Source organism: Suricata suricatta, chromosome 8, assembly GCF_006229205.1.
Source record: "Suricata suricatta isolate VVHF042 chromosome 8, meerkat_22Aug2017_6uvM2_HiC, whole genome shotgun sequence".
NCBI classification, from domain to species: Eukaryota; Metazoa; Chordata; class Mammalia; order Carnivora; family Herpestidae; genus Suricata; species Suricata suricatta.
In genome coordinates, this window is record NC_043707.1 from 107,362,135 (window position 1) to 107,375,236 (window position 13,102).

General features: G+C 38.4%; 1 protein-coding gene across 2 annotated transcripts in view; it reads left to right on the plus strand.

Moving 5' to 3' along the window:
• EIF2B3 (eukaryotic translation initiation factor 2B subunit gamma) overlaps positions 1-13,102 on the plus strand; it is a 115,907-nt gene that overhangs the window by 34,665 nt on the left and 68,140 nt on the right. For both annotated transcript variants that reach the window (XM_029949460.1, XM_029949459.1), the window contains exon 5: positions 12,384-12,495. In XM_029949460.1, the coding sequence (XP_029805320.1) occupies positions 12,384-12,495 (112 nt within the window). The remainder of the gene's footprint in view (positions 1-12,383; positions 12,496-13,102) is intronic.

The window sequence follows — 13,102 nt, forward strand, 5'->3', positions numbered from 1 at the left end:
TGAACATCCAACTCTTGATTTCAGCTCAGGTCATACTCTCATGGTTCATGGATTCAAGCCCCACATCAGGCTCTACGCTGACAGTGCAGAACCTGCTTGGGATTCTCCTCCCTCTCTGTCTGCCCCTCTCTGCACGTGCTCTCTCTCTCTCTGTCAAAATAAATAAATAAACTAATAAATAACATTAAAAAAAGAACATATTTTTTAAAAAAGCAATGGGGAGGGGCGCCTGGGTGGCTCAGTCGGTTAAGCATCCGACTTCAGCTCAGGTCAGATCTCACATTCGTGGGTTCGAGCCCCATGTCAGGCTCTGTGCTGACAGCTAGCTCAGAGCCTGGAGCCTGCTTCCAGTTCTGTGTCTCCTTCTCTCTCTTCCCCTCCCCCTTTCATGCTCTGTCTCTCTCTGTATCAAAATAAATAAAACATTAAAAAAAAATTTAAAAAAGCAATGGGGAGTTGTTGAGGAATTTTAGTATATGTGCTGCTGAAGTCAGCACAAGTTGTTGAGGAATTTTAAACAAGAGAATGTCATGATCAGATTTGTGTTCCATTCTTAACATGAAATTTTGAATTTCTCTATACCTATATATTATTATATTTTAAGGCTGAGTTTCACCTAAATAACTGAGTTTTAAATTCCTCCTGTGGAGGGGCACCTGACTGGCTCAGTCAGTTAAGCATATGACTTTGGCTCAGGTCTTGATCTCATGGTTTGTGGGTTCGAGCCCCACATAGGGCTCTTTGCTGTCAGCACAGAGCCCACTTTGGATCCTCTGTCCCTTCTCTCTCTCTGCTCCTCCCCCACTCATGCTCACACACACACTCTCACTCTCAAAAAATTAATAAACATTAAAAATAATCATAAAAAATTAAACTGTGGAATGCTGTGCGTTTCAGTGATAGGAATTTTTTTAAAGAACCTTAAATTTCTCAAATTGTTTATTTGATCCACCTCTTGGCAGTTATTATGTGTCAGAACAGCCTGCAGTCCCATTTTTTCCCAGACACTGTTTAATAGAGTAGATCCTTAGGTCCAAGTTCCCCAAATGGTGTTCTTACCAACTTATAGGATAATGACTAATGGCTAGATGTTTCAGGAGCCATTTTTCCCCCTCTTGCTACTTCCTTCCCAGAAGATTTGTAGATGGTAGGTTCTGAGGAGAGCAAGATCAAATTCATGTTTGGATTTTTGGTACTTTTTTTCCCCTTACTCTAGGCCTTTACACATGTGACTCTGCCCGAAATGCTCTCCATCCCCTCCCTGCAACACACGTAGTCTAAATTTAGCTTAGCCTTCAAGTTCTTTTCTGAGAGGGGCCTTTCTTGACCCTCTAATATGAAATTATACCCCTTTGTTTGCCTACATATGGTAGCCCTACTCTCTTGTTTACTCTCTCCTCTACTCAACTGTAAGCTCTGTAAGAGCTGGGATCATCATATTCTATTTTGTCCGTTTTGTCCCCATCACTTGGCCCAGTTATGGCCCATGGTGAGCAGTCAGTAGATGTTATTGAATGGTTGAGGAGCGCCTGTAAAGGCAGCTCTTATTGTCCCCCACCCAGTAAGAGAAGGTAGATTCAACTTTTATTTAGCCCATCCAGTTGACTGTAGTATTTCTTAAACTCCTCTCCACTTCTCAGAGTTATATAGCCTTGGTCCAGGCTAGATTCAGTAAATATCAGTGTGCTTGAGAATCACACAGGTGAAAGCTGGCCCTTAGCTGTCCCCGCTCAATCAGCTTGGCTCCCTCCGCACTAACAAATGTTGGCAGGCCTTCTGAGCCGGTGTTTGTTTTTGCTTCAGCTTTATTTCTCAAAGCTGCCCTGTTAGAAAACTCTCTGCTTGGGTTTCTGCTTTGTTTCCTCAATCCCCAACTCCTCCCACTGTTTCTAATTATACTTAACAGAACTGATTTGAAATCCCAGTGTACTGAAAACTGAAATTGTTGTGAATTAGAAAACAACCTACAGAAGTAGAATTTATTTATGCTAGAATTTATAAGTCACAGTGTGTAATAATACGAGCATATGTAAAATACAGGGAGCTATTTAATGCTCTAGTTATAGGGAAATATATTTTTTAATTAATTTATTTTTTTTAATAGTTTATTGTCAAATTAGTTTCCATATAACACCCAGTGCTTCTCCCCACAAGTGCCCCCCACCATGATCATCACCCTCTCCCTCCCTCCCCCTCCCCCTTCCGTCCATGGTTCGTATTCAGTAGTCTCCCTTGATCTGTGTCCCTCACTCTCCCCAACTCTCTTTCCCCCTTCCTCTCCCCATGGTCCCCTGCCAGGTCTCTCCTGTGAGACCTATGAATGCAAACATATGATATCTATCCTTCTCTGCCTGACTTATATCGCTTAGCATGACACCCTCAAGGTCCATCCACTTTGCTACAAATGGCCATATTTCATTCTTCTTCATTGCCATATAGTACTCCATTGTATATATACCACGTCTTCTTGATCCACTCATCAGGTGATGGACATTCAGGCTCTTTCCAGGATTTGGCTATTATAGAAAGTGCTGCTATGAACATTGGGGTACATGTGCCCCTGTGCATCAGCACTTCTGTATCCCCTGGGTAAATCCCTATCAGTGCTATTGCTGGGTCATAGGGGAGTTCTATTGATAGTTTTTTGAGGAACCTCCATACTGTTTTCCAGAGCGGCTGCACCAGTTTACATTCCCACCAACAGTGTAGGAGGGTGCTTGTTTCTCCACATCCTCGCCAGCATCTACATTCTCTTGATTTGTTCATTTTAGCGACTCTGACCGGTGTGAGGTGGTATCTCAGTGTGGTTTTGATTTGAATTTCCCTAATGATGAGTGATGCTGAGCATTGTTTCATGTGCCTGTTGGCCATCTAGATGTCCTCTTTGGAGAAATGTCTATTCAGGTCTTCTGCCCATTTCTTCACTGGATCTTTCATTTTTCATGTGTGGAGTTTAGTGAGCTCCTTGTATATTTTGGATACTAGCCCTTTATCTCATATGCCGTTTGCCACTATCTTTTCCCATTCTATCGGTTGCCTATTAGTTTTTTTGATTGTTTCCTTTGCCTTGCAGAAGCTTTTTATCTTGATGAGGTCCCAGTAGTTCAATTTTGTTCTTGATTCCCTTGCCTCTGGGGATGTGTCGAGGAAGAAATTGCTGCAATTGAGGTCTAGGAGGCTATTTCCTGCTTTTTCCTCAAGGGTTTTTATGGTTTCCTGTCTCACATTCAGATACTTTATCCATTTTGAGTTTATCTTTGTGAATGGTGTAAGAAAGTGGTCTCATTTCATTTTTCTACATGTTGCTGTCCAGCTCTCCCAACACCACCTGTTGAAGAGGCTGTCTTTTTTCCATTGGACACTCTTTCTTGCTTTGTCAAAGATTAATTAGCCATATACTTGTGGGTCCAGTTCTGGGTTCTCTATTCTATTCCATTGGTGCATGTGTCTGTTTTTGTGCCAATACCATACTGTCTTGATGATGACAGCTTTGTAGTAGAGGCTAAAGTCTGGGATTGTGATGCCTCCTGTTTTGGTTTTCTTCTTCAATATTACTTTGGCTATTCGGGGTTTTTCATGGTTCCATATGAATTTTAAGATAGTTTGTTCTAGCTTTGAGAAGAATGCTGGTGCAACTTTGATGGGGATTGCATTGAATGTGTAAATTCCTTTGGGTAATGACATTTTTAACAATGTTTATTCTTCCAATCCATGAGCACGAAATGTTTTTCCATTTCTTTGTGTCTTCTTCAACTTCCTTCATAAGTCTTCTATAGTTTTCAGCATACAGGTCTTTTACATCTTTGGTTAGGTTTATTCCTAGGTATTTTATGGTTTTTCGTGCAATTGTGAATGGGATCTGTTTCTTGCTTTCTCTTTCTGTTGCTTCATTTTTGGTGTATAAGAATGCAACTGATTTCTGTACATTGACTTTGTACCCTAGGGAAATATATTTAAAAGCATGGTATTTGAAAAGAAGGAGGTGAACAACTTACTGAGATGCAGACAGGCTAGTTAGTATGAGATCAGATCCCTGACTTATAAATGCATTATATTTTGATATAGTCATTGGATTTAGAACATACTATATGTAAAGTTTATGCTAAGCCTCATATGGGAAACAAAAATAATCAAGATTTACTTTCAAACTAAAATCTAGTGAATTGGTTGAAACTAATATTACAGTATATGTTCACTAACTGGAGTATAAATAAAAACTTGAAACAAAAAAAAAAAAATGAAATCCATTGAACAGGGCTAGGTAGTTTTGTTGTTTACCAAGTTTTATATCCATGTATGGCCTACTAGCATTTTGTGGATAGTTGCTTAATATCAATCACATCAATGGTAAGCGGTAGTGTCAGAACATGAACCCATGCTGACTCCATAGCCTGGGCTTTCTTTTTCTTTCTTTTTCGAATTTAGTGTTTGTTTTTATCAAAGTTTTATATGCTCATAATTTAAAGACTGATGGAATTATCTAAATTATATTATAATAAATAGCAGTCCTTCACCGTGTCTATTCTCACCTTATTCAGAGGCAGCCACTTTCAACATTTTAGCTAACTTTTTTCACATTTAATTCCACATCTCCAAATAACATACCTTTTTTTTTTTTCATTTTTTTGCTATGTCGTGGTATTTTTAGTTTTAGGAGTTATTTACTTATTTCCTGTGTGGAACTTAAAGTTACAGCTGTAGTTGTGTTTTACCATACCCTCTACCCTCACCACACACATGCAAAGTTCGTCTCCCCATTTTTTGCAGTATTTATTAACTGAATATTTAATGTTTACTATAACTGTTTAAACGATATTCACAGCTGAACCTTGTGTATGATTAATTTTCTCCTTCCTCCTTTTATTTTCCTAAAAGTTGTCTTATTTTTTCATTTACTTCGTTTTCTTTTTTTTTTTATGTCTTTTATTAATTTTTTGAGGACAGAGAGAGACAGTGCGAGCAGGGGAGGATCAGAGAGAGAGGGAGGCACAGAATCCGAAGCAGGCTCGAGGCTCTGAGCTAGCTGTCAGCACAGAGCCTGACGCGGGACTCGAACCCAAGAACCATGAGATGACCTGAGCCGAAGCCAGACACTCAACCAACTGAGCCACCCAGGCGCCCCTCATTTACTTTGTTTTCTATGTATTTATTACTAATTCAACCCAGCCTCAGTTGTGTGAATTTCCTCTCATTACTGTCCAACACATAAGTGCTCTCTCAGATTCAAATTCTTGAAGATATCTCTCTTAGAGCTTTTCTGGATTAGTTGTTCTGCTGTGAAACTACCATTTTAGGTTCATCCTTCACTGTCGTGTTTTGAATCTCATTATTTTCATCTCTCTCAGTTTATTTTATTTATTTATTTATTTATTTTGAGAGAGAGAGAGAATGAGGGGGACAGAAGATCTGAAGCAGGCCCTGTGCTGACAACGGAGAGCCCAGGGCGGGGCTCAATCTTATGAACCGTGAGATCATGATCTGAGCCAAAGTCAGAGGCTTAACTGTCTAAGCCACCGAGGCGCCTTTTACTTTATTTTATTTTATTTTATTTTATTTTATTTTATTTTTTCCTCTTTCTTAGTTTATATTCACTTTTTTGTGGAACATATCCTCTTGTAGCATCCTGAGATGGGGTTTGTGACAAGTAAATATTTGAGCTTTTGCTTGTCTTTTTTCTATCCTCATAGTTGTTTGATAGTTTAGGCAGAAGATTTGAATAAACGTTTTTCTTTTCTTTTCTTTTTAAGTTTATTCATTTATTTTGAGAGAGACAGCATGAGCATGAGAGGGGCGGCAGGCGAGGGAAAGAATCCTAAGCAGGCTCCACACACTTAGCATAGAGCCTGACACAGGGCTCCATCCCACGAACCATGAGATCATGATCTAAGCCAAAATCAAGAGCCAGATGCTTAAGCAACTGAGCAACGCAGGCACCCCTGAATAAACATTTTTCTAAAGAAGACATACAGAGGGCCAACAGGTACATGAAGAGATGCTTTACATCATTAATCATCAAGGAAATACAAACCACAATGTGATACTGCCTCATACCTGTTAGAATGGTGATTACCAAAAAGATTAGAAATAACAAGTGTTGCTGAGGATATGTAGAAAAGGGAAACCTCCTGCATTGTTGGTAGGAATGTAAATTGATGCAGCCATTTTGGAAAACAGCACGGAGGTTCCTCAAAAAATTAAAAATAGAACTACCATATGATCTAGTAATTTACTTGGATATTTTTCAAAAAAATAAAAATAAAAACACTAATTCAAAAAGATAAATGCACCCCCTTGTTCCATCCAGTGTTATTTATAGTAACCAAGATATGGAAACAAATCTAAGTGTCCTTCAGTACATGAATGGATAAAGAAATTGCGTATATATACACAATGGAATATCATTCAGCCATAAAAATAATGAAATCTTGGCATTTGTAACAACATAGATGAACCTCAAGGATATTATGTAAAGAGAAATAAATCAGAGAAATACAGATACCATATGATGTCTTTTATATGTGGAATCTAAAAAACAATTTTTTTTAATGTTTATTTTTGAGAGAGAGAAACAGCAGGAGAGAGGCAGAGAGAGAGGGAAACACAGAATCCTAAGCAGGATCCAGGCTCTGTACTGTCAGCACAGAGTCCAATGTGGGGCTTGAACCCACAAGTGTGAGATCATGGCCTGGGCAAGATCGGATGCCCAACCATCTGAACCACCCAGGCACCCCTAAAAAAATTTTTGGCTGGGGTAGTGCCTGGTGGCTTAGTTGGTTAAGCGTCCAACTTTGGCTTAGGTCATGACCTCACAGCCGCGTTTGGGCTCTATGCTGACAGCTCAGAGCCTGGAGCCTGCTTTAGATTCTGTGTCTCCCTCTCTCTGCCCCTCCCCTGCTCATGTTCTGTCTGTCTGTCTCTCTCTCAAAAATAAATAAACAATAAAAATTTTTTTAAATTTTTTAAATTATTTTTTAAAAAATATTAAAAAAATTTTTTTTTGAGAGACAGAGAGAGACAGTGTGAGCCGGGGAGGGTCAGAGAGAGAGGGAGACACAGAATCCAAAGATAGGCTCCAGGCTCTGAGCTAGCTGTCAGCACAGAGTCCGATGCGGGGCTCGAACCCATGAACCGTGATATCATGACCTGAGCCGAAGCCGGACGCTTAACCACTGAGCCCCTTTAAATTTTTTTTTGATAAACTCATAGATACAGAGAACAGATTGGTGCTTTCCAGAAGTGGATGATAGAAATAGGTAGGAACTCCTTTTGTTTTGTTTTGTTTTAGTTTAAACAAATTGAAATTTTTTTTAATGTAAAGCTAAATACTGCAAAAAAAAAGTATAGCAAGATGTATGTAATCTAATCTGCTCATGATTCTTTAGGTTGGCAGTTTGGCCTGCTGTAACTGAGTTGTCTCAACTCTGTTCAAGTGATGTCAGCTAATGTATCAGTTATCTGTTGCTGCTAATATGCAAGTTATCTATTGCTGTATAACAAATTACCATAAACTTAACATCTTAAAACGACAATGTGGGTCAGGAGTCCAGGCATTACTTAGTTGGCTCCTCTGATTCCGAGTCTTTCAGAAAAGTGACATCAAGGTATCATTCAGGGTCGAGGTCTCATCTGAAGGCTCAGCTAGGAAAAAATTTGCTTCTAAGCTCACTTGTTTGTTGGCAGAATTTCAGTTTCCTAAGGACTGTTGGACTGAGAGCCTCAGTTTCTAGCTGACTGTTGGCCAGAGGCTGCCGTCATTTCTTTATCATTTGGGCCTCTTCAACATAACAATTTGCTTCACCAAAGCCAGCAAGGGAGAGAATCTCCTAACAAGACAGAAATTACAAAGTTATGTAACTGACTTACAAAAGTAATATCTCATCACTTTTGCCACATTTTGTTGGTTAGAAGCAAGTTACTAGTCATTCCATACTCAGTGGGAGGGGATACAGAAGTGTGATTACCAAGAGGCAGTTAACATTCTTAGACGCTGTGGTAGGCACACTAATATGTCTAGGGCCAAAGCCGTGAGAGTTGACCTTCTCTTTCATTCAATCTGTTGCCATACTGGAGGCCCAAGCTTGTTTATATAACAGCAGCACATTCTAAAAGAGTAAGAGAAGAGGCACCTAGTTGGTTCAGTTGGTTGAGCATCTGACTCTTGATTTTGGTTCAGGTCAGGATCCCAGGATAGTGGGATTAAACACCGCATCAGGCTCTACACTCAGCATGGAGCCTGTGTGGGATTCTCTCTCTCCCTCTGTCCCTCTGCCCTATTCACATGCTCTTTCCCTTTAGAGAGGGAGAAAGAGAGAGAGCAAGAGGAGCAGCAGCAGCAGCAGCTACAAACAAAGTCTCCTGAAGCTAAGCTTGGAACGCAGACTGTGTCATTCCATTGCACTGTTAAAGCTAGTTGCTCAGCCAGCCTAAATATAAAGGATGGAGAACTAGACCTTACCCTTTTTTCTCCTGTGAGCACTTCTTTTCCTTCACTTTTTTTTATTATGGTAAAATACATGTAGAATGTACCTTTTTTTAAGTGTACAGTCCAGTGGTATTTTTTTTTAAAGATTTATTTTAAAGTAATCTCTGCCCCCAGTGTGGGGCTCAAACTCATGATTCTGAGATTAAGAGTTGCAAGCTCTACAGACTGAGCCATTCAGGTAACCTACAGTTCAGTGGTATTAAATACATGTATAATGTGCAATCATCACCACCATCTACCTGTTTAACTTTACTCATCTTGTGAAACTGAAACTCTATACCTATTAAACAATAACTCCCCATTCACCCCCTGACAGACCGTGGAAACCACGGTTATATTTCCTTTCTTTTTTTTTTTTTAATGTTTATGTATTTTTTGAAAGAGAAAGAGAGAGAGCAGTGGTAGAGGCAGAAAGAGACACACACAGAATCTAAAGCAGGCTTCAGGCTCTGAGCTGTCATGATCTGAGCCAAAGTCAGATGCTTAACTGACTGAGCCACCCAGGTGCCCCTCTTTCTTTTTTTTAAATGTTTATTTTATATTTGAGAGAGAGAGCACCAGCAGAGGGGCAGAAGGTGGGAGCAGAGAGAGAGAAGGAGACAGGGGATCTGAAGCAGGCTCCATGCTGACAGTAGTAGAGAGTCCATTGCGGGGCTCAAACTTGTGAACTGTGAGATCATGACCTGAGGTGAAGTCAAACATTCAACCAACTGAGCCACTCAGGTGGCTCATATACTTTCTGTCTCTATGATTTTAACTACTTTAAGTGCCATATATAAATGGAATCATACAGAATTTGTCTTTTTGTCACTGGCTCATTTCATAAAGTATAATGCCCTCAAGGTTCATCCATGTTTAGCAAATTGGAGGATTTTCTTTATTTTTAAGGCTGAATAATATTGTCTTGTATGTATATATTACATTTTGCTTATACATTACTCCATCAGTGGACACTTGGATTGTTTTCACATTTTTGCTACTGTGAACAATGCTATTATGAACAAGGGTGTACACACTATCTCTGTGAGACCCTGCTTTCAATTCTTTGGGGTGGTATACCCAGATGTGGCATTGCTAAATCATGTGGTAATTCTATTTTTAAAATTTTTTTGAGGAACCATCATACTATCTTCCACTGTGGGCATACCATTTTACATTCTAGACCTTACCTCTTAAGTACAACAAATTTGTAACCCTTTTAATTCTACTATATACATTTTTAGTTTTTATTGCTAATATTTTATTTAAGATCCTTGTGTTTCTGTAATAAATGAATATGCCTGTAATTTTCTTTTCTCATAATATCTTTGTCTGATCTTGGTATCAGCATCATGCTCGCCTCATAAAATGAGTTGGAATTCCCTACTATAAACATAATGCCTATCACAAGGGAGGTAACAAGTATATTTATTAGTTGAATGAGTGAATGAATGGAGAAGTAAATGACTATAGAGGAGACAAAAGCATCAGATAAGTAAAAATCAACTAGAAAAAATATGAATGGTTGCCAAATTTTTTTAAATTTCCATTCATAGTTTTAGCTGTTTTCTTAATCTTATTTTTGTAGTCGTCTTAGGATGGACATTTTGATGTGACCTTCTCTTTTCCTAAAGTAGAATTTACTTTGTTAAAGCAGAACATAAGGAAATAAATTCCTAGGATTTGTAGTATATTCTGAAGTCCCAGTTACTATGGTAGCTTCCAGGAAGCAAATACAAGGAGGGGCCCCTGAGAGTGAGGACTGTGAGTAAAGAGCAACATAACTGAAGCACGAACTTGGAAATCACTGCTCCCAGGACATTCAGTAATTGGAGGTTTTGTCAGGCTGAAGGACTTGGATAGAGTAAGCACTCCGAGTTGTATCCAAAAATAACATCTCTGTGTTTCCTTATAAAATACTGGCTCATAATCAGACTGTTGCAGACCTTTATATTCTCAGGTTTCCATGTAATAGATGAACTGATAGATGTCATATCTGCTGTGTGGCATTTGAAAATCTCTGCAAAATTTGCTTCAGTTGAAATTCTCTGTAAAACTTACCCTCAAATTGGCATTATTTGCCCTTCCTTCTTTGGAGTTCACTAATCTTTGTCATTGAAAAAATAACATATAATCAATTTTTTTTAAGTTTCTTTATTTATTTAAGTAATCTGTACAGCCAGCATGGGGCTCAAACTTCTGACCTGGAGATCAAGAATTACATGCTCTTCTGACTGAGCCAGCCAGGCACCCCAACATATGATTTTTTATGATAGTTTTTTCCCTATTTGGATTCCCACACTACATGTGATAAGATGACCAGAAACCATCTCAAGGGATGAATGCTTTCAAGCACCTGGCTAAACCCGTTAGACAGTTGTAATACATTCGGTTCTAGGTATATAGGCAGCTGCAGCCAACAGTGAATCATGTTCAGTTACATAGTAGCTGTTGTGTGTCAGTGGAAGACAGACAAAGTCCTCTTTAGAAATACTGTTTTTCTAGAGCTCAACTTTTTTCTTCTCCTTTCAAAGAGGTATTAAATCATTGCTTTATTATTGTGAAGATCAAAAGAAAGCATGCATTTTGTTTAATTTTTTTAACTTAAAACATTTCATTTAATGTTTGATTTAATAGCACTGTTATTAGCTTTACAAATCTTAACTGATACAGTGCTCAGAATAAGCTGGTGAGGTAGGCACTACTATGATACCCATTTTGCAGATGAAGCTGAAGAACAGAGAAGTTGAGTATCTTGTTGAGGACATACAGCTAGTAAGGGGGATTTGTACCCACGTGGTCAGGCCTCAGAGGCTCTCTTCTTAATCATTATGCTATGCTTCCTCTATGTGAAAATGCTTTTATAAACTAATAGATACTCCTCAGATGTTAGTAGGATATTTTATTAAGTGCCTGACACTGTACTAGATGCTAAAGGAGATATAAAGGAACCATAAGCCTGCCTTTGAAGAATTTATTATCTGGTTGGTGGAAAGAAATCTAACACAGAAAACAGCAATAATGTGACAGCCTATAAAATTACTGTCTACCAAAGAACCCTCCATGTCTAGTAAACATGCACCTTATTTTCTTTGAATGCTTTCTCATACAGAATAATAAAATCTAATGCATAATAGACATGTAGTTAATGTTGATTGAATGTACATGTCTATAAATAATATTTTTCCCATTTCCACAGAGAGCAGACATAGGATATTATTTGCAGAGAAAGAATTCTTTGTTTATGTGCCACGTAGTGAGTTTGTGGTTCATCCACATATTCAGCTTTTTATTATTAACTTTTATTTTTGACAAAAATTATGTGTATTTAAAGTGTTACAGTGATGTTTTGATATATGTAGACATGATTGTGAAATGACTACCACAGTCAAACTAACATATCTATCACTCAACTTTTTGTGAGATAATTTCACATTTACAAAATGATTACAAGACTAGTACAAAGAACTTATATATCCTTTACCAAAATTCCCCAAATGTTAACATTTGTTCTATTATTCTCTCTTATGATATATTTTAAATGTATGATATGTATACACAATATAGTACATATACTATTACTGAGCTATTTGGGAGTAAGTTACAGATGCTTTTAAATACATCAGTGTGTATCCTGCCCCCGCCCCCGCTTCTCAGTGCCGCCCAAAAAGGAAATAGCGTTGCTATAATACTTTAATCTATAGATCTTATTGAAACTTCGCTAGTTAACTAATAATATCCTTTAGAACAATACAAAACATTTTGACTATCCGTGTTTTAAACACTGTGATAAGTTTGTCCTACATACCAATCCTGTATTTAGTTCCAAGAGAATTGTGAGCAGGTGCCCTGTCCCCCTGACTTAGTCATGCAGGCAGGGGCAAATGGCTTTGTTTGATTTTTCTTCTTTTGTTTGAATCAGTGGAGCAGCGTGACTTCATTGGAGTGGACAGCACAGGAAAGAGGCTGCTCTTCATGGCTAATGAAGCGGACTTGGATGAAGAGCTGGTCATTAAGGGATCCATCCTGCAGAAGTAAGCCCTAGGGTTTTTCTTTCTGGCAATTCTCCTTGTATTAAAACAAAATAAAACCACCCAGTGGATGGGAAAGAGGGAATGAAAACTAGATTATACTGTGTGAAATTGACAAAAGTATGTGACTATTTTCCTATGAGACAGGATGAAGGCTTTTCTTCACCACATAAGCTTAGCTTTTCCCTGTGTCTTTTCTTGCCAAGGTTGAGTCAAATCCTGCGTAGCAGTAGAGCATAGCAGCTGTGGGGAGAACAGGGAACAGGACTGTCTTTCTAATAGTGTTATAGATCTTCTTTTTCTTTTTTTTTTCAATATGGTAAACACACATTTTAACTGCTCTTAAGTGTGCAGTTTAGTAGTGTTAAGCGTATTCACATTGTTGTGAAACAGATCTCTAACAAAACTCTTTCATCTTGCAAATCTGAAGTTCTGTACCCATTAAACAGCAGCGCTTCTCTTTTTCCTGTCCCCTAGTTCCAGGTAATCACCACTTGACTTTCTGTTTCTATAAACTTGACTACTTTAAAAGTAGATACCTCAGATAAGTGGAATTATACAGTACTTGTGTTTTGTTGACTGGCTTATTTCATTTAGCATAATATCCTCA